The sequence below is a fragment of the Aquarana catesbeiana genome, linkage group LG01 (genome assembly GCF_042186555.1).
Source record: "Aquarana catesbeiana isolate 2022-GZ linkage group LG01, ASM4218655v1, whole genome shotgun sequence".
Lineage (NCBI taxonomy): Eukaryota > Metazoa > Chordata > Amphibia > Anura > Ranidae > Aquarana > Aquarana catesbeiana.
Window position 1 is genome coordinate 67,013,902 of NC_133324.1, and position 26,009 is coordinate 67,039,910.

The following is a 26,009-nucleotide window of genomic DNA, read 5'->3' on the forward strand; positions in this document are numbered from 1 at the left end:
CTGAAGCAATCGCCAATACTCTGCAGCAGCTGGCCGGAGGGCGAGGAGAAGAAGCTGTCAGCACTGCTGGAGGGGTGCACTGGGGTGGGCCCAGCAGCAGGGGGAAGGATGATGATTGGTGTTGCTTACTAGAACAGATCCTCTGTAGTTCCTCCATGAAACAGCCGAAAGCTGCCGGGAGGGAAATAAGATGAAGCCAGCCTTCAGCTGTTGCAGGCAGATCCATACAGGGGATTGGTTCCAGTAATTCATCCCTCGCCGCACTGGTCACTTCCTTCTGTCCATGATTTTATTCTTCATGCTGCCTGGGCCCCCCTGCTGAAATTATGGGGCCTGAGCCCTGTACAGGAGGACCATTGGTACCCCCTTATCAGTGGCCATTCAGCCAATCACAGAAGTCACGTGATTGTAAAGTCAGCCCCGGAGTAAAGACCCACTTAAAGGAGCTGGACGGTAAGGAGTTAAGACTGAATAATCAAATTCTTTAACTACTTGGCGCCCACGCTATAGCCGAAAGACGGCTGCAGCGCGGGCCTTAATTGCCAGGAAGGCGTCCATGGCTGTCCTCCCGAGCAAGCGCAGGTCGCGCGCGGCTCAGTCTGTGATCACCAAATCTATGAGACTCGGCTGATCACAGATCCGAGTAAGGGGTCGATCCCGGCCCCTTACCACGTGATCAGCTGTCAGCCAATGACAGCTGATCATGTGATGTAAACAGAAGCTCGGTAATCAGTGTTTTTTTTTTCTCAAGCTGTCAGAGTGAGGGGAAAAAAAAGCCGGTCACCGGTTTCTGTCAGAGGGACATCGGTCCTTCACTCAGAAAGCCGCGGTTGTGCCCAATGTGCCACCTACCAGTGCCACCTATCAGTACCCACCAGTGCCCACAGTGCCACTTACTAGTGCTCACAGTGCCACCCATCAATACCCACCAGTGCTGCCAATCAATGCCCATCATTGTCTAATAATCAGGGCCACAGATCAGTGCTTCCTATCAGTGTCACCTACCAGTTTATACCAGTGCCCATCAGTGCCACCTATCAGTGCCCTTCAGTGCCACTTATCAGTGCCCTTCAGTGCCACCCATCAGTGCCCATCGATGCCACCCATCAGTGCCACCTCTCAGTGCTACCTATCAGTGCCACCTCATTAGTGCTTATCAGTGCCACCTATTAGTGCCCATTTTTGCCACCTTATCAGTGCCTATCAGTGCCAATCAGCGCAGCCTATCAGCGCCCATCAGTGAAGGAGAAAAATTACCTGTTTTCAAAATTTTATAACTATGAAACAGTCTTGTTTTTCTTTTTCAAAATTTTAGTCACTTTTTGTTATATTTAGCAAAAAATAAAAACCCCAGCAGCAATTAAATACCACCAAAAGAAAGCTCTATCTGTGTGAAAAAAATGATAAAAATTTCATTTGGGTAAACTGTAGCATGACCGCGCAATTGTCATTCAAAGAGTGTCAGCGCTGAAAGCTGAAAATTGGTCTGGGCAGGAAGGGGGGTTTAAGTGCCCAGTAAGCAAGTGGTTAAAAAACAAATGCATCTTTAGTATATACCCCAAGCAGAATGAGAGATTTTAAACAGCATAGTCACTTTCTGCAATTCCCCGTCAGTTTCAGACCCACCACCGTCTTTTCTGGAAACGGTCCCAAAAGCACAACGCTGCCTAAAACTTTATCCGGGCCCGTCAATCTCCCAGCATGCTCCACCTAGCGAGCGCGCTGTTCGGTCTGAAGCGTAATTAGGAGATCTTGCAGTAGGTGGCTTGTTTGGGAATTTGTATTTCGTTAAACAATAGAGATTTATCACCGCCGCTCGTGCTGGAAATGACGGATCTTTCAGATCGGTATAATTTTACTAGACTGGCAGATTTCCCAGCTTTTTTTTTTTTTTTTTTTTAAACTCGAAGAAAAACTCCTGATGTGAAATCTCGCAGAGCTGACATGATGTACTACCACCGCGCAACAAAAAGTATCAGCTGTGTCACACAATAGAAGCAATGAATGGCTTTTTATTTATGGGACGATAGATAAATAGCAGTGCTGGAACAGGGAAATATTTTAGAGTGTTTACCTGAAAATAGCAATAAAAAGACAACAGAAAGGCGATGGTATGCAGCTTCCTTCAAAGTGAACACTTTGGCCCCCCGGTTGTCAACTTATGAGCTAAAGGGGGTCTCAAATGTGACATTACCAAAGGGTCATACATAATGTTTAATATACACTATATTACCAAAAGTATTGGGACGCCTGCCTTTACATGCACGTGAGCTTTAATGACATCCCAGTCTTAGTCTGTAGGGTTCAATATTGCGTTGGCCCACCCTTTGCAGCTATAACAGCTTCAACTCTTCTAGGAAGTCTGTCCACAAGGTTTAGGAGTGTGTCTATGGGGATGTTTGACCATTCTTCCAGAAGGGCATTTTTAAGGGCAGGCACCGATGTTGACGAGAAGGCCTGGCTAGCAGTCTACGCTCCAATTCATCCCAAAAATGTTCTATTAGGTTGAGGTCAGGACTCAGTTAAGTTCCTCCACCCCAAACTTGCTCATCCATGTCTTTATGGACCTTGCTTTGTGCGCTGGTCCAAATCATTTGGTGGAGGGGGGGATTATGGCGTGGGGTTGTTTTTCAGAGATTGGGCTTGGCCCCTTAGTTCCAGCATACCAAGACATTTTGGACAATTTCATGCTTCCAACTTTGTGGGCCCCTTCCTGTTCCAACTTGGCTGAGCACCAGTGCACAAAGCAAGGTCCATAAAGACATGGATGGGCGAGTTTGGAGTGGAGGAACTTGACTGGAGGAGAAGGCCTGGCTCACAGTCTCCACTCTAATATAATCTCATAGGTGTTCTATCGGGTTGAGGTCAAGACTCTGTGCGGGCCAGTCAAGTTTCTTTCTCCACCCCAAACTTGCTCATCCATGTCTTTATGGACCTTGCTTTGTGCACTGGTGCTCAGCCATGTTGGAACAGGAAGGGACCATCCCCAAACTGTTCCCACAAAGTTGGGAGCATGAAATTGTCCAAAATGTCTTGGTATGCTGACGCCTTAAGAGTTCCCTTCACTGGAACTAAGGGGCCAAGCCCAACCCCTGAAAAACAACCCTCCACCATAATCCCCCCTCCACCAAATGATTTGATCCACGTTCCCATTACAGACTGCTGTGGTCCGAGTGCCGCATGTACCCCTCGAGCGACTGGTTGAGCACCAGGCCTTTAGCCTGTAGTGACTGATATCATAGTGCCCAACCCTGAGGACTGCATACCCCAGGATTTTTTGCAAATGTTAAAGCTGCTCAGTGCTAGAGACACAGGAAAAGATTGTGCAAGAAGGACAGTTAGGAGAGATTTAGTGTTGGGATTACAAGGAAATGTGAAGGTTAGTGTAAAGGTTACAAGGTGGTTTAGTCATACGGTTAGAGGGAAGGTTAGAGCTAGGGCTACAGGAAAGGGGATATTGTGAAGGTCAATGTTAGAGTTCAAAGAAAGGTTAGTGGGAGGCTTAGAAGGAAGGTAATGTTAGGATTACAGGGAAGGTTAGCGTAAGGGTTATTTAGAGTATTAGTGTAAGGGTTATATAGAGTATTAGTGTAAGGGTTATATAGAGTATTAGTGTAAGGGTTATATAGAGTATTAGTGTAAGGGTTATATAGAGTATTAGTGTAAGGGTTATATAGAGTATTAGTGTAAGGGTTATATAGAGTATTAGTGTAAGGGTTATATAGAGTGTTAGTGTTGTTGAATGTTATAGAAAAGATTAGTGTTAGGGTTACAGGGAAAGTTAATGTAAGGGTTATAAAGAGGATTAGAGTTAGGGTTACAGGAATGGTTTAGTGTGAGGGTTATAGAAAGGATCATTGTTAGGGTTACAGGGAAGGTTAGGGTAAGGGTTTAATATTATTATACAGGATTTATAAAGTGGCAACAGTTTGTGCAGCGCTTTACAACATGAGGGCAGACAGTACAGTTACAAAACAATTCAATACAGGAGGAATCAGAGGGCCCTGCTTGTTAGAGCTTACAATCTAGGATATAGAGAGGATTAGTGTTAGGGTTACAGGAAAAATTAAGGCAAGGTTGGTGTTAGTGTTACTGGTAAGGTTAGTGTGGGAGTTAACGGGAAGGTTAGTGTGAGGGTTTAAAGAGGATTAGTATTAGATTAGAGTCTTAACATGAGGCTAGTGTTAGGGTTACTCGAAAGGTTAGTGTGAGGGTTAGAGGGAGGGTTAATGTTAGGGTTATAGGGAAGGTTACTGTGAGGGTTATAGAGAGGATCAGTGTTAAAATTACAGTGAAGATTATTGTAAGGGTTATAGAGAGAATAAGAGCTAGGGTTACTTGGGAGATTAGTGTGAGGTTGATGATACGCTACAAGAACGGTTAGTGTGAGGGTTAGTGTTGGGGCTACAAGAACGGTTAGTGTGAGGGTTAGTGTTGGGGCTACAAGTACGGTTAGTGTGAAGGTTAGTGTTGGGGCTACAAGAAAGGTTGGTGTGAGGGTTAGTGTGAGGGTTAGTGTTGGGGCTACAAGAACGGTTAGTGTGAGGGTTAGTGTTGGGGCTACAAGTACGGTTAGTGTGAAGGTTAGTGTTGGGGCTACAAGAAAGGTTGGTGTGAGGGTTAGTGTGAGGGTTAGTGTTGGGGCTACAAGAACAGTTAGTGTGAGGGTTAGTGTTGGGGCTACAAGTACGGTTAGTGTGAAGGTTAGTGTTGGGGCTACAAGAAAGGTTGGTGTGAGGGTTAGTGTGAGGGTTAGTGTTGGGGCTACAAGAAAGGTTGGTGTGAGGGTTAGTGTGAAGGTTAGTGTTGGGGCTACAAGAACGGTTAGTGTGAGGGTTAGTGTTGGGGCTACAAGTACGGTTAGTGTGAAGGTTAGTGTTGGGGCTACAAGAAAGGTTGGTGTGAGGGTTAATGTGAGGGTTAGTGTTGGGGCTACAAGAACGGTTAGTGTGAGGGTTAGTGTTGGGGCTACAAGTACGGTTAGTGTGAAGGTTAGTGTTGGGGCTACAAGAAAGGTTGGTGTGAGGGTTAGTGTTGGGGCTACAAGAACGGTTAGTGTGAGGGTTAGCGTTGGGGCTACAAGTACGGTTAGTGTGAAGGTTAGTGTTGGGGCTACAAGTACGGTTAGTGTGAAGGTTAGTGTTGGGGCTACAAGAAAGGTTGGTGTGAGGGTTAGTGTGAGGGTTAGTGTTGGGGCTACAAGAAAGGTTGGTGTGAGGGTTAGTGTGAAGGTTAGTGTTGGGGCTACAAGAACGGTTAGTGTGAGGGTTAGTGTTGGGGCTACAAGTACGGTTAGTGTGAAGGTTAGTGTTGGGGCTACAAGAAAGGTTGGTGTGAGGGTTAATGTGAGGGTTAGTGTTGGGGCTACAAGAACGGTTAGTGTGAGGGTTAGTGTTGGGGCTACAAGTACGGTTAGTGTGAAGGTTAGTGTTGGGGCTACAAGAAAGGTTGGTGTGAGGGTTAGTGTTGGGGCTACAAGAACGGTTAGTGTGAGGGTTAGCGTTGGGGCTACAAGAACGGTTAGTGTGAGGGTTAGTGTTGGGGCTACAAGTACGGTTAGTGTGAGGGTTAGTGTTGGGGCTACAAGTACGGTTAGTGTGAGGGTTAGTGTTGGGGCTACAAGTACGGTTAGTGTGAGGGTTAGCGTTGGGGCTACAAGAACGGTTAGTGTGAGGGTTAGCATTGGGGCTACAAGAACGGTTAGTGTGATGGTTAGTGTTGCGGCTACAAGTACGGTTAGTGTGAGGGTTAGCGTTGGGGCTACAAGTACGGTTAGTGTGAGGGTTAGTGTTGGGGCTACAAGTACGGTTAGTGTGATGATTAGTGTTGGGGCTACAAGAACGGTTAGTGTAAGGGTTAGTGTTGGGGCTACAAGAATGGTTAGTGTGAGGGTTACCGTTGGGGTTACAAGAACGGTTAGTGTGAGGGTTAGTGTTGGGGCTACAAGAACGGTTAGTGTGAGGGTTAGTGTTGGGGTTACAAGAACGGTTAGTGTGAGGGTTAGTGTTGGGGTTACAAGAACGGTTAGTGTGAGGGTTAGTGTTGGGGCTACAAGTATGGTTAGTGTGAGGGTTAGTGTTGGGGCTACAAGAACGGTTAGTGTGAGGGTTAGTGTTAGGGTTTCAAGAAAGGTTAGTGTGAGGGTTAGTGTAATGCCCCATACACATGATCGGACTTTCTGACAATAAAACCTTGGATTTTTGTTCGAAGGTTGTTGGCTCCAACTTGTCTTGCATACACACGGTCACACAAATGTTGGCCAACAATTCCGAACTTGAGAACGCGGTGACGTACAAGACGTATGACGAGCCGAGAAAAATGAAGTTCAATAGCCAGTGCTGCTCCTTCTGCTTGATTCCGAGCATGCGTGAACTTTTGTGCGTCGGACTTGTGTACACACGATCGGACTTTCCGACAACAAAGTTTTGTTGGTGGAAAATTTAAGAACCTGCTAGAAAACATTTGTTGGCGGAAAGTCCAACAGCAAATGTTCGATGGAACATACACACGGTCGGACTTTCCAACAACAAGCTCACATCCAACATTTCCCATCGGAAAATCCGACCGTGTGTACGTGACATAAGAGTTACAGTTAACATTAATGAAGGGTTAGTGTTAGAGTTACAGGGAATGTTAGTGGGAGGGTTAGTGTTAGAGCTACAGGAAATGTTATAGGGAAGGTTAGTGTTAGGGTTATAGATAAGGTTGGTGTTGAGGTTAATGTTAGGGTTGCAGGGAAGGTTAGTATTAGAGTTAGTATTAGGGTTGTAGATAAGGTTAAAGCTACAAAGAATGTTACTTTGAGGGTTAGCGTTAGGGTGACAAGGAAGGATAGTGTAATGGGGCGTACACACGGTCGGACTTTCCGACCGGACTGGTCTGACGGACGCTGACGGACCAAATCCGGCGGACAATCCGATCGTGTGTGGGCTTCACCGGACCTTCAGCGGACTTTTCCAGTCGCAAATCTGACGGACTTTAGATTTGGTCCGTTCGGAATAACCATGGTGTCAGTTCAGACCCACCAGCAACCAAATCTCTAGGATGACCATTGTCTCACTTATACAGAATATTGTATCCACTGATAAGATTTCTCTATAGCAACACCATCGGCAGTTGTCACCCTGCAGTAGTGATTCTCTGCATCACCCCATCATCGGAACCTCGTCTACATTCACATTTGATGTCTGTTAATCCTCCGAGCCGTTATCTCTCATTGGGGAAATTGTCATTCCCCTCGCAGGCGCAGCACACCTTTTAAAAGTAGTTTTAGCCAGTTTTCTTCTCTCCCAATTACTGCTGACACACTTGACCTGGCTGACACCACTCACAGTAAATGGAGTGCTCCGTACATCTCCCGTCACGCCATTTTCTGCAGGACCACATAACCCGAGAACACGGCACTTCCATAAAATCATCACTAGAACATTCCCACACCTTCCTAATTCTACATCGCAAAACCTTTTCGTAATTTCCATTTTATCGGCGGGAGAAAGCAGGATTAACGTTACATAATATGTTTGAAAAGAAGCAACTATAATGGGTAGAATGGTCATGCCATTTAAATGGGTTGATTCATGCAATCAGGTGATTGCTATGTGGTAAATGTGTCTATGCAATCATGGTAATATGAATAGACATGGTGACCTCTGTCCTATGGCATCAAAATTGCAGCGGAAAGGGTTTTTCTCTTCTCTACAATGGAAGACGTGCACAGCCACCTCCTGGAATACACTAGATTGTCAAAAGTATTGGGACACCTACTTTTACACACACATGAACTTTAATGGCATCCCAGTCTTAGCCCGTAGGGTTCAATATTGAGTTGGCCCACCCTTTGCAGCTATAACAGCTTCAACTCTTCTGGGAAGGCTGTCCACAAGGTTTAGGAGTGTGTCTATGGGAATGTTTGACCATTCTTCCAGAACAGCATTTGTGAGGTCAGACACTGATGTTGGACGAGAAGGTCTGGCTCGCAGACCTTCTATTGGTTTGAGGTCAGGAGGACTCTGTGCAGGCCAGTCAAGTTCCTCCACCCCAAACTTGCTCATCCGTGTCTTTATGGACCTTGCAATGTGCACTGGTGTGCAGTCATGTTGGAACAGGAAGGGGCCATCCTCAAACTGTTCCCACAAAGTTGGGAGCATGAAATTGTCCAAAATGTCTTGGTATGCTGTCGCCTTAAGAGTTCCCTTCACTGGAACTAAGGGGCCAAACCCAACCCCTGAAAAACAACCCCACACCATAATCCCCCCTCCAAATGATTTGGACCAGTGTACAAAGCACCTTTGGGATGAATTCGAGCGGAGACTGTGAGCCAGACCTTCTCGTCCACATCAGTGCCTGACCTCACAAATGCTCTTCTAGAAGAATGGTCAAACATTCCCATAGACACTCCTAAACCTTGTGGACAGCCTTCCTAGAAGAGTTGAAGCTGTTATAGGTCCATAAAGACATGAATAGACAAGTTTGGGATGGAGGAACTTGACTGTCCTGACCAGTCCGATAGAACACCTTTGGGATGAATTAGAGTAGAGACTGCAGCCAGGCCTTCTCGTCCAACATCAGTGCCTGACCTCACAAATGCTCTTCTGGAAGAATGGTCAAACATTCCCATAGACACACTCCTAAACCTTGTGGACAGCCTTCCCAGAAGAGTTGAAGCTCTTATAGCTGCAAAGGGTGGACCAACTCAATATTGAACCCTACGGACTAAGACTGGGATGCCAATAAAGTTCATGTGCATGTAAAGGCAGGCGTCACAATACTTTTGAAAATATAGTGTATACACTATTCTTCATGTCCTATGGCGCATTTACACTTGCAGTTGGAGGGCAGTAAAAACACACAGTTTAGCGGTGCTCCCCCCCCCCCCCCAACTGCTTCCCCTTAAGCTGCAGAGGCAAGTGTATCACTCACCAAACACAAACCGTTCAAGTAAATGGGGCTTCACCACAACTACAATGCATGTGGGGGTGGTGTTGTCGTGAAGGCTTCTAGGGGCAAAATAGGCTGTGAGGGGGTGGCCCAACACCACCTCACAGCCTGTCAAATGCTCTCTGAAAAGCAATCCAGCACAGGTGACTCTTCAGAGGTCTAACATTAGTCTAAACAAGCCCTTTAAGCGCAACTGAACCTTTAAAGTGGTTGTAAAAATATGAACAAAGCATATCCCTCTATAGCGTGTACTTGTCTCAATCCAGAGCACTAGGTGTCATTTCTGTCTGCTGCTTCACTCCTCTGTTATCTGCATAAGTCACTTCTGACAAGTTTTCCTGACACCAAGAGAAAAAATGTGACAGGGGAGGCATGTGTCTTTCCTCCAATCAGCTGTCAGAGCTCTCCTCACTGAGCTCTGCAGAGTGTAATATTAGCTCTCCGCCCACTTTTTTTCAGACAATGTTGTAAATGCAGCACTTTGAACGGATGTAGTGAAGAAAAGACTGCCGATAAACAGGTGCAACTTATTTAGAAGAGTTTGTATAATCTCTGTGTATCAGTTGAGGATAGTCCCTTCACTGGGTACATCTTTGCCATTTGGAAGCTTTCCTCCAACCACTTTGCATATTATTTTATATATACTGTGATTCTGTACTTGCCAAACATGCTGCAGAAATCTCCCTCCACTGAGTCTGACTGCAGCCATTTTAACTGTGGGCAGCTGAAGCTGCTGCCTGTTCACTTCCTGGATTTACACAGATACACAGAGGCACACCTCCGGCTCTGCAGCTGAGCCAGAGCACTCCACAAAGCATGAGCCTTGCTGATTGCTGATCTACATTTCTTATAGTAGAGGGGTGTGGGGCTCCTGGGAGGGTCCCCCACATACCCATACCAACAATATGTTCCATGAATCAGTGAAAGAATTAACCAATCACATTGTTGGTCTTGCATACCTCCCAACTTTCTGAGATGGCAATGAGGGGCACCTATCAGCAAAAGTATGTAGACATAGGACACACCCCCTGCCACACCCCCTTAAAGGAGAATTGTACAAAAAAATAAGATTGGTTAAACCCACAAGTGCTTTTTTGTACCACTACTATTCCTTTATATTGGATTTTGGAATTTACAAATGTAGCAATTTAGAAATCAGATGAAAGGTTTAGCACTGGAAAACACTTTTTGATAGATAAAAAGTGCATTTTATATACATCTATATAGATCAGACCAAAATGAGGGACAAATGAGGAGGAATGAGGGACAGAGGGACATTGCTCCAAATCAGGGACAGTTGGGAGGTATGGGTCTTGTTATGTGGGATCCTCCCAGGAGCCCCAGGCCCCTCTCCTATAATGAATGTGAACCATTTATTCTGCAGCGGGAGCCGATAAGAACGCAGTAAAAACATATTTATATTATCACTCAACTTTGACTGCACTGCTTTACATAGCAGCTATTCTGTCTAATCCGGTAATGAACAGAAGCCATCATAGTGTGGCAGAGCAAATGAAACCCCGCGTACCGTCCTCCCTTCCCCGGCTTATCCGCAGTCTGCTCTCTTTCTTTCAGATAAACCTCTTACCATTATTTTCTCTATGCCGCTTATTATGCACCAATATTTTTCTTTGTGGATCGGACTGTTTTGTTGACCTGAAGTTTAAACTCTGGGTTTGCAATTTAAACATTGTGCTTGGATCACTGGGCAATTATGTGATGTGGTCTCGGATAGCGGAGGAAAACATTTATAGAGCTAAACATTGTGCAATAATCCCCAAGCTGGAGGGAGCGATGCAAAATAAAGCACTACAGTATTTTGTACTGAGCCGAGGTGGGCACCACACACGACAGGGGGCCACAGGAACCACCACACACCACAGGGGGCCACAGGAACCACCACACATCACAGGGGACCATAGGAACCACCACACACCACAGGGGACCACAGGAACCACCACACACCACAGGGGGCCACAGGAACCACCACACATCACAGGGGGCCACAGGAACCACCACACATCACAGGGGGCCATAGCAACCACCACACACCACAGGGACCACCACACACCACAGGGGGCCACAGGAACCACCACACATCACAGGGGGCCACAGGAACCACCACACACCACAGGGGGCCATAGGAACCACCACACACCACAGGGACCACCACACACCACAGGGGGCCACAGGAACCACCACACATAACAGGGGGCCACAGGAACCACCACACACCACAGGGGGCCACAGGAACCACCACACACCACAGGGGACCACAGGGACCCCCACACATCACAGGGGACCATAGGAACCACCACACACCACAGGGGACCACAGGAACCACCACACACCACAGGGGGTCACAGGAACCACCACACATCACAGGGGGCCACAGGAACAACCACACACCACAGGGGGTCACAGGAACCACCACACATCACAGGAGGGTCATAGAAATCACCACACACCACAGGGGACCACGGGGACCACCACACACCACAGGAGGCCACAGGAACCACCACACATCACAGGGGACCACCACACACCACAGGGACCACCACACACCACAGGGGGCCACAGGAACCACCACACATCACAGGGGGCCATAGGAACCACCACACACCACAGGGGGCCACAGGGACCACCACAGGGGGCCACGGGGACCACCACACACCACAGGGGGCCACAGGAACCACCACACATGGGGACCCAACACTGCTCACCCCACTAGACAGGCAGGGGAGGAGTGGAGGGGCGGTAGCTGAGAAAAAGTGCTATCTATCTATCTATCTATCTATCTATCTATCTATCTATCTATCTATCTATCTATCTATCTATCTATCTATCTATCTATTAGATTGTAAGCTCCCAGAAACAGAGCCCTCCTAACCCTCTTGTATATTGAATTACATTGTTGCTGTATTGTCTCCCTTTATATTATAAAGCACTGTACAAACTGGTGGCACTATATAAACCCAGAATAATAATAATAATAATAATAATAATATCTATCTGTCTTTCATTAAAGTATATTTTTATGTATTTGTATTTTTATACAAATACCGTACTGGTGACCCAACAATAGGGATAAAACTTTTTCGCAGAAGGGAGTTTAACAAGAATCGTGGCAACTCATTAAAATTAGAAGAAAAGAGGTTTAACCTTAAACGACGTAGAGGGTTCTTCACTGTAAGAGCGGCAAGGATGTGGAATTCCCTTCCACAGGCGGTGGTCTCAGCGGGGGGCATCGATCAAAAAACTTTTAGATAAGCACCTGAACAACCGCAACATACAGGGATATACAATGTAATACTGACATATAATCACACACATAGGTTGGACTTGATGGACTTTTTTTAACCTCACCTACTATGTAACAATGTAATCTATCTATCTATCTATCTATCTATCTATCTATCTATCTATCTATCTATCTATCTATCTATCTATCTATCTATCTTTCTATCTACCCCATTAAAATCCATGCCTCTAGCACCCCGCATGTAGATTAGGGGGCCAGATGCATGGATAGGGGGGTGGCGCCCCTGCGCCTTGCACTATGGGCCGCCACTGCCTAATGGGTTCCCCAAAACAGCAGTTCTTGTACCTTCTTAGTGATCTGTCAGCAGTCAGGATTTTCGCCCAGCAGGAGGCTCCTACATAAAAGCTTATGTAAATGGAGGGGGTGTAAGTGAACCTGTTTCTTTGGCCTTCGTGGAAAAGCACCTATTTACTGTATTTACATTGTAAAAGCCGGATATTCTTTGAACTGATACATACAAAATGATACAAATATTGATAAGAAAACGTGCACGGTATAAACTCAGTGGATCTGATCGTTGAATTAAAAGTTTATTTTCAGGTTGTAAAAATGGGCAAGCGGCGAGCAGATACTGTCACCGCTATATTACTATATGCCAGTAGAGAACACACAAATCTTTTCAGCTGTTGAAAATTCCTCCAAAAACAACCCAATCATACGGAGCTAATTAAGCTGATTGGGAAGGCAAATGATGTTTTTCACAGTTTGAATATCATAATGCACACCCCAGGCTTTTCCTTTTCTTAGAAGAAATAACCAGCTTTTCTTGTTTTGCAGAATCCGGCTTACATCGACAACAAATCTTTCTGCAAAGGCCTTCCAACGTCGCTGTTGTGGAAGGACAGGATGCGGTCCTTGAATGTGCTGTTTCTGGATACCCAACGCCCACCATCTTCTGGATGCATGGAGAAGAACTCATCCCGACCAGGCAAGTCCTTTACTTTGGATTTGTTTTATGATCACCCAGACTTCTATAAACCTCAACAAACAATTCATTTTAGGACTACAACGCTTTAACCATATTATGAGAACGACGGAGGTTTGGTTGGCTGGACGTTGGCCAAAAAAATTCTTAAACCCCAAACTAAGCACCGAAAACCCCACTGAAGTCTATGGAAGCCAAATCTTGTTCTTTTTTTCTGTCCGTTTATAACCCCTTCACGCCTAAGGGTAAAACAAACAACAAACCTTAATGCCTAAGTACAATTTTGCAACTTTGACATGTGTTAGCAAAACCGTACGTATCATCTCCACTGCTTTGTGCATCTATGTAGTTTACACCACATTTTTTCAGGACAAATTGGCCTTTTATTTGGTGGTAAATGGTAATGGATAGCTCCTGACACTGATACTAATTAAAAAAAAATCCTGTCCAAAAAAATACTGACCCTGACCTTGACCCAAACTCTAACCCTGGCACTGACCTAGATCAAACCTTGATCTGGGTATATTTTATTTTTTTCTTTGTTTTTTTTGTTATTATTATTATTACGAATAATATATATATATATATATATATATATATATATATATATATATATATATATATATACCGTATTTATCAGCGTATAACACGCACAGGTGTATAACACGCACATTAATTTTAAGATGGAAGTTTCAGGAAAAAAAATTAAATTTTAAATAAGGAACTTTAAAGCAAAATAAGGGTCAGTGCCCATCTGCAGTCTCACCATTGCCATCAATACAGGCTGTCCAATGCCCATTTGCAGCCTCACCATTGCCACCAATGCAGCCTCATCCATGCCCATCTGCAGCCTCACAAGTGCCATCAATGCAACCTCATCAGTCCACATCAATGCAGCAGCCTCACCATTGCCATCAGTGCAGCCTGATCGATGCCCATCTGCAGCCTAGAGGGGACAGGGAGGGGCGTGGCCCAGGAGACGGGACTTCCTTTTACAGAGGCCGCCAAGTAAACAGGAGATTCTCACTGTATTTAATCTGACAGCGCTCGTCCCGCCCCCATCCCTGTCCCCTCCGAGGCATCTAAAATTGAAGTATTGGCGTATAACACGCACGTGCTATTTGCACCCAATTTTTAGGGTGAAAAAGTGAGTGTTATACGCCAATAAATACTATATATATATATATATATATATATATATATATATATATATATATATATATATATATATATATATTTCTTTTTTTACATTTTTTAAAATTTTTTTTTCTCTCTGGAAGGAAAGAGAAAGGTACAATGTTTCTCTCTCCTCTATTCACAGAGAGAGATAACGTGGGGTTAGCTTCACAGTGACTGATCACTGTGGTAGCCAGTAAGAAGCTATCACAGCGATCAGGTGACCCAAAATAAGGTGTTCTGTGTCCCAAACTTTAGTACGGGGCCCGGAGCTCCCGGTGAGACCCTGATCTCTGTGCTGGGAGCATGCCATGCGGCACACATTCCCAGCATAAAGGGGAGTATGCAAATATGTGGCCCCACAGTAAAAAGCCCATTCTACTGGGGCCGCATATTTGTGTGAGGTCGGCGTCAAGGGGTTAGGCTGGGTTCACACTGGTGCGCTGTGCGATATTGCATGTGATTCGCACTGCACTGCCGTGCAAATCCCATGCGATGTCTGTGCGATGCAAATTCAGCCATACAGATTGTATGGCTGAATTTGCATTGCATTCGGACCAAGGTCATGCAGGACCCTTTTTTTTGGTTCGCTCCAGAATTGGATCGCATGGGTGTTCACATCCACGTGATCCGATTCATGTCCGAACTGACAGTTCGCACTCGCTCTGAGGGTGTAATTAACCACTTCAGCGCCCCCATGACCAGGCCTTTTTTTGCGATACGGCACTGCGTCGCTTTAACAATTGCGCAGTCGTGCGACGCTGTACCCAAACAAAATTGATGTCCTTTTTTTCCCACAAACAGAGCTTTATTTTGGGGATATTTGATCACCTCTGCATTTTTTATTATTTGTGCTATTAACAAAAAAAGACCGACAATTTAGGAAAAAAAACAATATTTTTTTACTTTTTGCTATAATAAGTAAAAAAAAAAAAAAAACAAAAAAACAAATTTCTTCATCAGTTTAGGCTGATATGTTTGCGCAAAAGTTATAGCGAGACTGCGACATTGCAGCGGACAGATCAGACACTTTTGACACTTTTTTGGGACCAGTGACTTTTATACAGCAATCAGTGCAATAAAAATGCACTGATTACTGCATAAATTACACTGGCAGGGAAGGGGTTAACACTAGGAGGCAATCAAAGGGTTAATTGGGAGGTGTGTCTAACTGTGGGGGCAGTGTACTGACTAGGAGGAGAGAGATCGCTGTTCCTGATCACTCCCCTGTCAGAACGGGATCTGTCTGTTTACAATGACAGATCCCCGTTCTGGCTCTCTGAGGAGCAATCGCGAGTGGCTGGTGGACATCATGGCCCCCGGCCACGCACATTGGCTCCGGCGTCGCGCTGTGAGTGCGCGCGTGCCCCCTATAGCTTCTTAATGCGGTGACATACAAAATCTTAAAATATACAAAATCTTAAAAACAAGAAAATACAAATCATCTAAAACATTTTTTTATGTTTTGTACATCGACTTACAGTACAGGAATCCACATGGTTATAGAACCCAGGAGGTTTGTGGGTCGGATTGACACGTTTCTCCCGAGAAAAGGAATTCTTCAGGATCCACTTTCAAATATTCATTAGAGCAAATAAAAATAGCAAATAGCAAAAAATGCTCTGGTCATGAAGGAGGTAAAACCTTCCTGAGGCAAGTGGTTAATATACTGGGTCACACTACAACAGCCTAATGCAACATAAAACATGGGCTGGAGGAAAAGTCTGTAGGATCCAGAGCATTGCAACCACAATCAGTGGACCATTGGTGCAATGCGCAGGCTCCTGTAGACTATTCCCTGTGCTCAAATGCCTAAAATATCAAATACAGTTTTGCTTTTTGCTATAAAGGTGCAATTTTTATGAATATATATATATATACAATATCTCACAAAAGTGAGTACACCCCTTACATTTTTGTAAATATTTTATTATATCTTTTCATGTGACAACACTGAAGAAATGACACTTTTCTACAATGTAAAGTAGTGAGTGTACAGCTTGTATAACAGTGTAAATTTGCTGTCCCCTCAAAATAACTCAACACACAGCCAATAATGTTTAAACCGCTGGCAACAAAAGTGAGTACACCCCTAAGTGAAAATGTTCAAATTGGCTCAAAGTGTCAATATTTTGTGTGGCCACCATTATTTTCCAGCACTGCCTTAACCCTCTTGGGCATGGAGTTCACCAGAGCTTTACAGGTTGCCACTGGAGTCTTCTTCCACTCCTCCATGACGACATGACGGAGCTGGTGGATGTTAGAGACCTTGCGCTCCTCCACCTTCTGTTTGAGGATGCCCCACAGATGCTCAATAGAGTTTAGGTCCAGAGACATGCTTGGCCAGTCCATCACCCTTACCCTCAGCTTCTTTAGCAAGGCAGTGGTCATCTTAGAGATGTGTTTGGGGTCGTTATCATGTTGGAATTCAGCCCTGCGAACCAGTCTTTGAAGGGAGGGGATCATGCTCTGCTTCAGTATGTCACAGTACATGTTGGCATTCATGGTTCCCTCAATGAACTGTAGCTCCCGAGTGCTGGCAGGACTCATGCAGCCCCAAACCATGACACTCCCCCACCATACTTGACTGTAGGCAAGACACACTTGTCTTTGTACTCCTCACCTGGTTGCCACCACACACGCTTGACACCATCTGAACCAAATACGTTTATCTTATCAGACCACAGGATATTGTTCCAGTAATCCATGTCCTTAGTCTGCTTGTCTTTAGCAAACTTGTCTGGCTTTCTTGTGCATCATCTTTAGAAGAGGATTCCTTCTGGGACGACAGCCATGCAGATCAATTTGATGCAGTGTGCGGCGTATGGTCTGAGCACTGACAGGCTGACCCCCCACCCCTTCAACCTCTGCAGCAATGCTGGCAGCACTCATACGTCTATTTCCCAAAGACAACCTCTGGATATGACGCTGAGCACGTGCACTCAACAGCTTTTGTTGACTGCTGAGTGTTCTGAGTAGTACCTGTCCTGTTAAACCACTGTATGATCTTGGCTACCGTGCTGTAGCTCACTTTCAGGGTCTTGGCAATCTTCTTATAGCCTAGGCCATCTTTATGTAGAGCAAATAATTCTTTTTTTCAGATCCTCAGAGTGTTCTTTGCCATGAGGTGCCATGTTGAACTTCCAATGACCAGTATGAGAGAGTGAGAGCGATAAAACCAAATTGAACACACCTGCTCCCCATTCACACCTGAGACCTTGTAACACTAACGAGTCACATGACACCGGGGAGGGAAAATGGCTAATTGGGCCCAATTTGGACATTTTCACTTAGGGGTGTACTCACTTTTGTTGCCAGCGATTTAGACATTAATGGCTGTGTGTTGAGTTATTTTGAGGGGACAGCAAATTTACACTGTTATACAAGCTGTACACTCACTACTTTACATTGTAGCAGTGTCATTTCTTCAGTGTTGTCACATGAAAAGATAGAAGAAAATATTTATAAAAATGCGAGGGGTGTACTCACTTTTGTGAGATACTGTATTTATATATATATATATATATATATATATATTATATATATATATATATATATATATATATATATATATATATATATATATATATATATATATATATATATATATATATATATTTATGTATTTTTATTTTATTTATTTTTTTTTTTGCAAAAAGGTGGAATTCTCAAAATTCTGTAAAAAACATTTGTACAGTTTGTTTAGCTCTATCCCTTTTTTGTCTGTTCAGACATTCCCATTATTGCCAGAAGTCTGCTGAATTCCTGAGTATTCTTTTTCAATCACTACAAATCCTGAGAAAATTCAGCTTTGTGTAATGGCAGTACGGCGCAATGTGCAATAGATTACAAGTGTCACCTGCATCTCAAGATGTCATTAATTCTGATTGTAATGTATTGTTCCATCTGAGCAAACGGCTGTGCTTCTCCACAAGCGTCATCCACCTGACTGGCTGTGGAGGGGGCAAATTATAGGACACGGAGGCAAAGAGCGTTCCGTAACCTACCAACACCGAACAATCCAATAAACACCGTCATAAGGAATGAGCCGTGCTCTCGTATAAACACACAAAACAACCAAGGAGGGTGAAACCTCTTCCAACAGATTTTATTTGCTTGGCCTTTAGAGCGTATTTGTAATCAAAAGCAATTTTCGCTGTTATTTTTTTTATGCTTTGTTTGTATTCTGATTATATGTTATAGTCTGTTATTCTATGTTATAGGTTGTGTTTTATGTTTTTTTAAGCTATGCTCTGTTATTACTTATCGTTTACCACTGGCCTCTTAAAGGTCAGGTTCACCTTTTAATGAAAAATAAAAAAGATTAAACAGTTGAACAGCATTCTCACAAATACCCACAGGGAAATCTGCAAAATCTGTGACCTGTGGATCACATTTTGCCCTCCCAAAGGCGTAACTAGAACCTTCGGAGGCCCCGGTGCAAGAAACCATGAAGGGTTCCCCTGACCGCCGGGGCCCTTTCCTCTGGTCTCTGAGCCCAGGGCCCTTTGCATTGATCTCAGGGATATTTATTCCTGTTGTGGGGCCCTTTATTAAGCCCCTGTTCACACTGCAACACATAAAGTCGCAGGATAAGTCAAAACACATTCATTTTAATGGGTGAGTGCCGTACTGTAGACTGCAATGTTAAATCACAAAAGTATCAAGTATTTATTTTTTTTGGATATGTATTCTAGCGGAAAGTAAAAAATATATATATATTTTTTTTTAAATTGTCACTTTTTTTTGTTTATAGCGCAAAAAATAAAAAACGCAGAGGTGATTAAATACCACCAAATGAAAGCTCTATTTGTGGGGAAAAAAAGGACATCAATTTTGTTTGTGTACAGCGCCGCATGACCGCGCAATTGTCAGTTAAAGCGAGGCAGTGCCGTATCGCTAAAATAAAAATGGCCTGGTCATTAAGGGGGTAAATCCTTCCGGGGCTGCTGTGGTTAAGGAAATATTACAGCTTATTTCTACCCATAGACTTAGCAAGCATTTAACCCTTGCATTGGGGGGTGGGGGTTATTTTTTTTTAAATCCTGGTGTTAGTTCACAAGCGTTGCTTGACCAAATGTGGGAACCAATGCTGTGTCCTGGCCTAGGCCAACAAGTGCCCAGGCCTAAGGCAGCACTTTGCAGGGGGGCAACACGGAAAGAGTCCCCGCCGGCTTGCGCTACCCTGATAGTGTAGCACCAGTCCTATGGGGCGGACGGGGCTGAGAGGCAAATTAGTCTAGCGCCCCCCATAAAGCGCCCTCACTGCTTCCGGTTCTAATTTTGACTGTCCTCTCATCCTGGACCACAAACCTTCCTCACTGTGCTGTTTTCTGCTGCACCATTGGCATGGTTATCTCTTCTTATTCCTCTCCATAAAATTATCAGAAATTTGTGCTTAAAGTAGAACTATAGGCAACACTTTTTTTTTTCCATTTTGGATAGAGTAAGGGAGGGTTATAACCCCTGTCAGTTTATTTTTTACCATCCCTGTCCCAGTGCAGAGATTTCCCTTCACTTCCTGCCCCATAGCCAAACAGGAAGGGAGAGGAAATCTATGCAAATTAAGGGAATCCTTTGCCCCGCCCCAGGTCCTCAGTACTAGTGTCCCCACTTGAAAATTTCAGGGAGGGTCTTAAACAGCAGGGGGTGTGACCTTGACAGGAAGGGGTGGGTCATATTTAACCATAAAAGCCCCGGACCATTTTGCTGGCCAAATACCAGAGCACTTTTTGCAATTCAGCACTGCGTCGATTTAACTGACAATTGCTCGTGCGACGTGGCTCCCAAACAAAATTGAAGTTTTTTTTTTTTTTTTACCCACAAATAGAGCTTTCTTTTGGTGGTATGTGATCACCTCTGTGGTTTTAATTTTTTGCGCTATAAACAAAAAAGGAGCGTCAACTTTGGAAAAAACGCAATATTTTTTGCTTTTTGCTATAATAATTATCCCCCAAAAATATATAAAAAAGCATTTTTTTTCCTCAGTTTAGGCCGATATGTAGTCTTCTACATATTTTTGGTAAAATAATAAATTAATATTAAATTAAATTAATACATTTTTATTAATATTTTTTTTTTACTAGTAATGGCGGCGATCATCGATTTTTATCGTGACTGTGACATTATGGCGGACACGTCGGACAATTTTGGCGCGATTTTGGGACCGTTCACCTTTATACAGCGATCAGTGCGATTAAAATTGCATTGATTACTGTGTAAATGTGACTGGCAGTGAAGGGGCACTGCAGAGGTTAAGTGTGTCCTAGGGATGTGTTCTAACTGTAGGGGGGGGGATGGGCTAGCGGTGACACATCACTGATCACCGCTCCCGATTACAGGGAGCAGAGATCAGTGTCATTAGGCAGAACAGGGAAATGCTTGTTTACATTAGCATCTCCCTGTTCTTCCTCTCCGTGAGACGATCGCGGGTATCCCTGCGGACATCGCGTCCGCGAGACCCGGGATCCCACTCATGGAGCTCCTGGCCAGCACGCACGCGATGGCACGGCGGCAAATTCAAAGGGACGTACAGGTACGCCCATTTGCCCAGCTGTGCCATTCTGCCGACGTACATCGGCGTGCGCCGGTCGGGAACAGGTTAAATCAGGGGGTGCACGAGTTTAGTCAGGCCCAGGGCAGAACAAAACCTAAATAAACTACTGGTGGGAACCTTGAGCAACTTATACGAAGGTGCCACTGCCTTCTGCTCAACTGTGATTGTAGGCTGCCTTGATCTTTTGTTCGTCCTAGGTCTCATGTCTTCCTGTGCTTCTTCTTTTCTTTTCTCTCTCTTCTTCAGGTCTCCTGTCTGAGGCCTTCTTTCTTTTCTTCTCTATGTTTTTCTGGATTTAGGTTTGCCTAGCTGTTAACGTCAGCCTATTTATCAAGTACTGTGCCCTCTACTGTGAGAAACATGATGGCTTCCAGTATGCGATTTTTGCCTACTGTTTAGTTAGTACTTGATGTACTATGTTGGCTATTTCATGTGTTGATTTTTCTTGATTTCTTTTCTGGCTTTGTAAAACTTCAATAAACTTTTTTGAACGTAAAAATCCTTGAGTTCGGCTTTAAGAAAAATGGTTACTGTGAGGGGTCAAGCCAAACCTAAAGACAGATTTTGGTTTTCATACACTTTAAGCCTTATTATTGGTTTTACCTTACACAACAACCAGTGAGAACCCCATTGCTTCTCTGATACATTTTTTTTTCATTTATTATTTCAGGACAAGGAAATACTCACTGCTGGGAAGCAGCAATCTGCTGATTTCCAACGTAACAGAAGACGATGCGGGGACATACACTTGTGTGGTCCTCTACAAGAATGAGAACAGCACCGCCGCGGCAGAACTGAGCGTCCTGGGTAAGCACTACATGCTGATTTCAATAATCTCCAAATACTACAGAAGGTTTAATTATTATTTAAAATGCAGTTAATGGCTACATGCGACTTGCTGTGATGTAGCTCATGTAGCAAGAAGTAATAACCGTGAATCTTGCTCCACCCCCCCCCCTTGCTTTTTCTGCATCTCAGCAATAATAAAATGTTTAATTGCACATACAGTGCTATTATTGCAGCTGCTTGTGAGCTTGGGCTGTGATTAGGTTTTTTGGGTGCTATTTGCAATACTTCTGTAAAAATTTATATTCCAGGATGTACTCAGTTATTTCTGCAACTAATGGGGTTGCGCAGGAAATTTATGACTAAGGTTGCCGGCGCTTGGCAAGTACTTGAGTTTTCATGGTAGTGACGTAATGACATTTTTACTATGCTGGATAAGGTGTGCCCTGGATCAAGTAGTATTGCTGAACTGCAGTAGAGAAAGATGAGGTCCACAACCTGGTTGTGCTGCCTGATAGACTGACTGAAAATAACTACAAATGTCTTTGCTGGTAGAATTCACATATACACTATATTGTGAAAAGTATTGGGACACCTGCCTTTGCACGCACTTGAACTTTAATGGCATCCCAGTCTTAGTCCGTAATGTTCAATATTGAGTTGGCCCACCCTTTGCAGCTACAACAGCTTCATTTCTTCTGGGAACACTGTCCACAAAGTTTAGGAGTGTGTCTTTGTGAATGTTTGACCATTTTTCTAGAAGTGCATTTGTGAGGTCAGGCACTGATCTTGGACGAGAAGGCCTGGCTCACATTCTCTGCTCTAATTCATCCCAAAGGTGTTCTACTGGGTTGAAGTTAAGACTCTATGCAGGCCAGTGAAGTTCCTCCACCCCAAACTCGATCATCCATGCCTTTATGGACCTTGCTTTGTGCACTGGTCCAAATCATTTGTTGGAGGGTGGATTATGGTGTGGGGTTGTTTTTCAGGGGTTGGGCTTTGCTCCTGAGTTCCAGTGAAGGGAACTCTTAAGGCGTCAGCATACCAAGACATTTTGGACAATTTCATGCTCCCAACTTTGTGGGAACAGTTTGGGGATGGTCCCTTCCTGTTCCAACATGGCTGAGCACCAGTCCACAAAGCAAGGTCCATAAAGACATGGATGAGCACGTTTGGGGTGGAGAAACTTGACTGGCCTGCACAGAGTCCTGACCTCAACCCGATAGAACACCTATGAGATTATATTAGAACGGAGACTGTGAGCCAGGCCTTCTCCTCCAACATCAGTGCCTGACTCACAAATGCGCTTCTGGAAGAATGGTCAAACATTCCCATAGACACACTCCTAAACCTTGTGGACAGCCTTCACAGAAGAGTTGAAGTTGTTATAGCTGCAAAGGGTGGGCCAAGTCAATACTGAATCCTACAGATTAAGACTGGGATGCCATTAAAGTTCATGTGCGTGTAAGGGCAGGCGTGCCAATACTTTTGACAATATAGTGTATGTATTTGAACTGTACACTTGACTCTTTGCTTGAGGTGTAATTACTTTAGTTATAACTTGTAATATCACCTTAGCACCAGGCCATTTTTTCAGTTTCTAGTGCAAAGCTGTGGTGAGGTCATTAAAAAAAAAACGTAAGAACACAAAAATAGTACCTGACATTGTTGACTTGTTATTCAAAGTGGAAGTTACTGCACAGGACTGGCATTCTTTTTATTTTTTCACAACTCTCTAGGTTACTGCCTTGAAACAAGCATGCGGCCAGTGCAGACGATTTTCACATTTTTGTACGGGGTCAGTAATTCACCAGGCAGTGAGCAGGGATGAGTATGATGCCTATGGAGATTGCACCTTCAAAAAGGAGTAGGCAATGGCAGCTACCTTAGTTCTGTCCTGGTGGGTTTCCTTTAAAGCATACCTAAGCCCAAGAAGAAAAATATATTGCAGTTTCCCAGTTCTTAGATGTGGTTGCTGCATTCATTTTCTTTTTCAGGCTAAGTACATTATCTGGGAGTACAGAAAAATACCTGTTGACTGGTAAGCTGCAATACATTACATTTTTTTCTAAGGTTTAGATACGTCTTAAAAAGTGGTAACTGACGTCTTTTCTTTTCTTTTTTTGTAAGCACAGCTTATGCCTGTGTAGACCTTGGCACAAATATCTTTCTTATTCAGTCCCCTTAACGTTCATACAATACATTCAGAGCTTATCTTCTTGTCAGTTATGTAAGGAGCCTAATTATACAACATTTTCCCAAAGTATTTTTGTAACCAAAAGAAAAATAGTTATGTGACTCAAAAACGTAATTGTCAGTAAGATACAGCGATACATGAGTCACAAAAGCTGGTAAATCAGAAGAAATGGATCTTAGGAATCGTCTATAAACAAATAAAAAGGGAGAATGATACTCTATCTTCTATCTATTGTTCCTGAACACAATTCCATAATCAGAGGAAAGCAGAATCCAATCCCGTTATATTTACAAGTAAAGGACATGGATGCAGCAACTTTTTCCCTTTTTTAAAATAAAAAAAGACCATTCTATTTGGACTGAAGTCAGCTATACAGCCTAAAAACATAACGCACTCTCTTCTCCGGTGTACGTAGATGGCTGATGATGCATGACAGTGGAACAATCACGGACTTTTTACTCACTGTTCTTGTTTATTTCAGAGTTTACTCTGATTTTACCTGCACTGATTATGCAGTAAGATCTATGAGTTAATGTCACCAACTTCCTTCTTTCTTTCTTTCTTTCTTTCTTTCTTTCTTTCTTTCTTTCTTTCTTTCTTTTCTTTCTTTCTTTCTTTCTTTCTTTCTTTCTTTCTTTCTTTCTTTCTTTCTTTCTTTCTTTCTTTCTTTCTTTCTTTCTTTCTTTTTCTCTCTCTCTCTCTCTCTCTCTCTCTCTTTCTTTCTCTCTCTCTCTCTTTCTTTCTTTCTCTCTTTCTTTCTCTCTCTCTCTCTTTCTTTCTCTCTTTCTTTCTCTCTTTTCTTTCTGTCTTTCTTTCTCCCTCCTCTCATCTGTCCTCGTTTTCCCTCTCAGTCCTAACTTCCAACCTTTCTTTCTCTCTTCTGCCTCTCTTCTATTCTTTGTTTCCTTCACCTTCCTCTCTTTCCTGCCTATTGTCCTTCGCCCTCCTTTCTTACATTCCTCCTTTCCTTCACCTTCCTCTCGTCAGTCCTTCTTTTTTCCTCTCTGTCCTCTCTTCTATCCTTTCTTCTCCTTCATCTCTTCCATCCTTCCTGTCCTGCAACTTCTTGTCCCTCTTCATCCTTTCTTCCATCCATTCTTTTTAATTCACCTTCCTCGCTTCCATCCTTCTTTTCCTTCTTTGTCCTCTCTTCTATCCTTTCTTTCTAATTCACCTTCATCTCTTCCATCCTTCCTTTCCCTCACCTTCATCTCATCAGCCCTTTCCTTCCGTCTGCCTCCTCTCTTCAATCCTTCTTTTGCTTCTACCTCCTCTCTTCCATTTTTCCTTTCCTACACCTTCTTCTCTTCCATCCTTCTTTTCCTTCTCCCTCCTCTGTTCCATCCTTCCTTTTGTTCACCTTTCTCTATTCCATCCTTTATTTTCCTCTCCCTACTCTCATCCATCCTTCCTTTTGTTCACCTTCCTCTCTTCCATCCTCTATTTTCCTCTCTCTCCTCTCATCCATCCTTCCTTTTGTTCACCTTCCTCTCTTCCATCCTCTATTTTCCTCTCTCTCCTCTCATCCATCCTTCCTTTTGTTCACCTTCCTCTCTTTCATTCCTTCTACTGCCTCTCTTCCATTTTTCCTTTCATTCTCCTTCCTCTCTTCCATCCTTTATTATTATTCACCTTCCTCTCTTCCATTCCTCCTATCCTTCTCCCTCCTCTCTTCAGTCTTTTCTTTTCTTTACCTTCCTCTCATTTGTCCTTTCTTTCCTTCACCATCCTCTCTTCCATATGTATTTTCCTTCTCCCTCCTCTCCTCCAATCTTCATTTCCTTCACAGTCCTCTCATTTCTCCTTCTTTTCCTTCTCCTTCCTCTCTTCCATACTTACTTCCTTTCTTCCCCTCTCTTCCATCATTCCTTTCTTCCTCTCATCTTTCTTTCCTCCTTCTGTAGCTTCTTTCCTTATTCTATCCTACTTCTTTTTTCTTTTCTCCCTCCCACCTCTATTTCTGTACTTCTTTTCCCCCTCCCTCCCTCACATCCCCCTACCCTCCACCATTCCTTCCTTTCTCTCTCCTTACTTTGTCCCATCCTTCCTGTCTTCCTCCTTCCTTTGATCCTTCATACCTTTCTCCTTCTCTCACTCTAAACCTTCTTTT

General features: G+C 43.8%; 1 protein-coding gene across 2 annotated transcripts in view; it reads left to right on the forward strand.

The window, feature by feature from the left end:
• DCC (DCC netrin 1 receptor) overlaps nucleotides 1–26,009 on the forward strand; it is a 980,705-nt gene that overhangs the window by 470,050 nt on the left and 484,646 nt on the right. For both annotated transcript variants that reach the window (XM_073619854.1, XM_073619846.1), the window contains exons 4-5: nucleotides 13,037–13,187; nucleotides 21,587–21,723. In XM_073619854.1, the coding sequence (XP_073475955.1) occupies nucleotides 13,037–13,187; nucleotides 21,587–21,723 (288 nt within the window). The remainder of the gene's footprint in view (nucleotides 1–13,036; nucleotides 13,188–21,586; nucleotides 21,724–26,009) is intronic.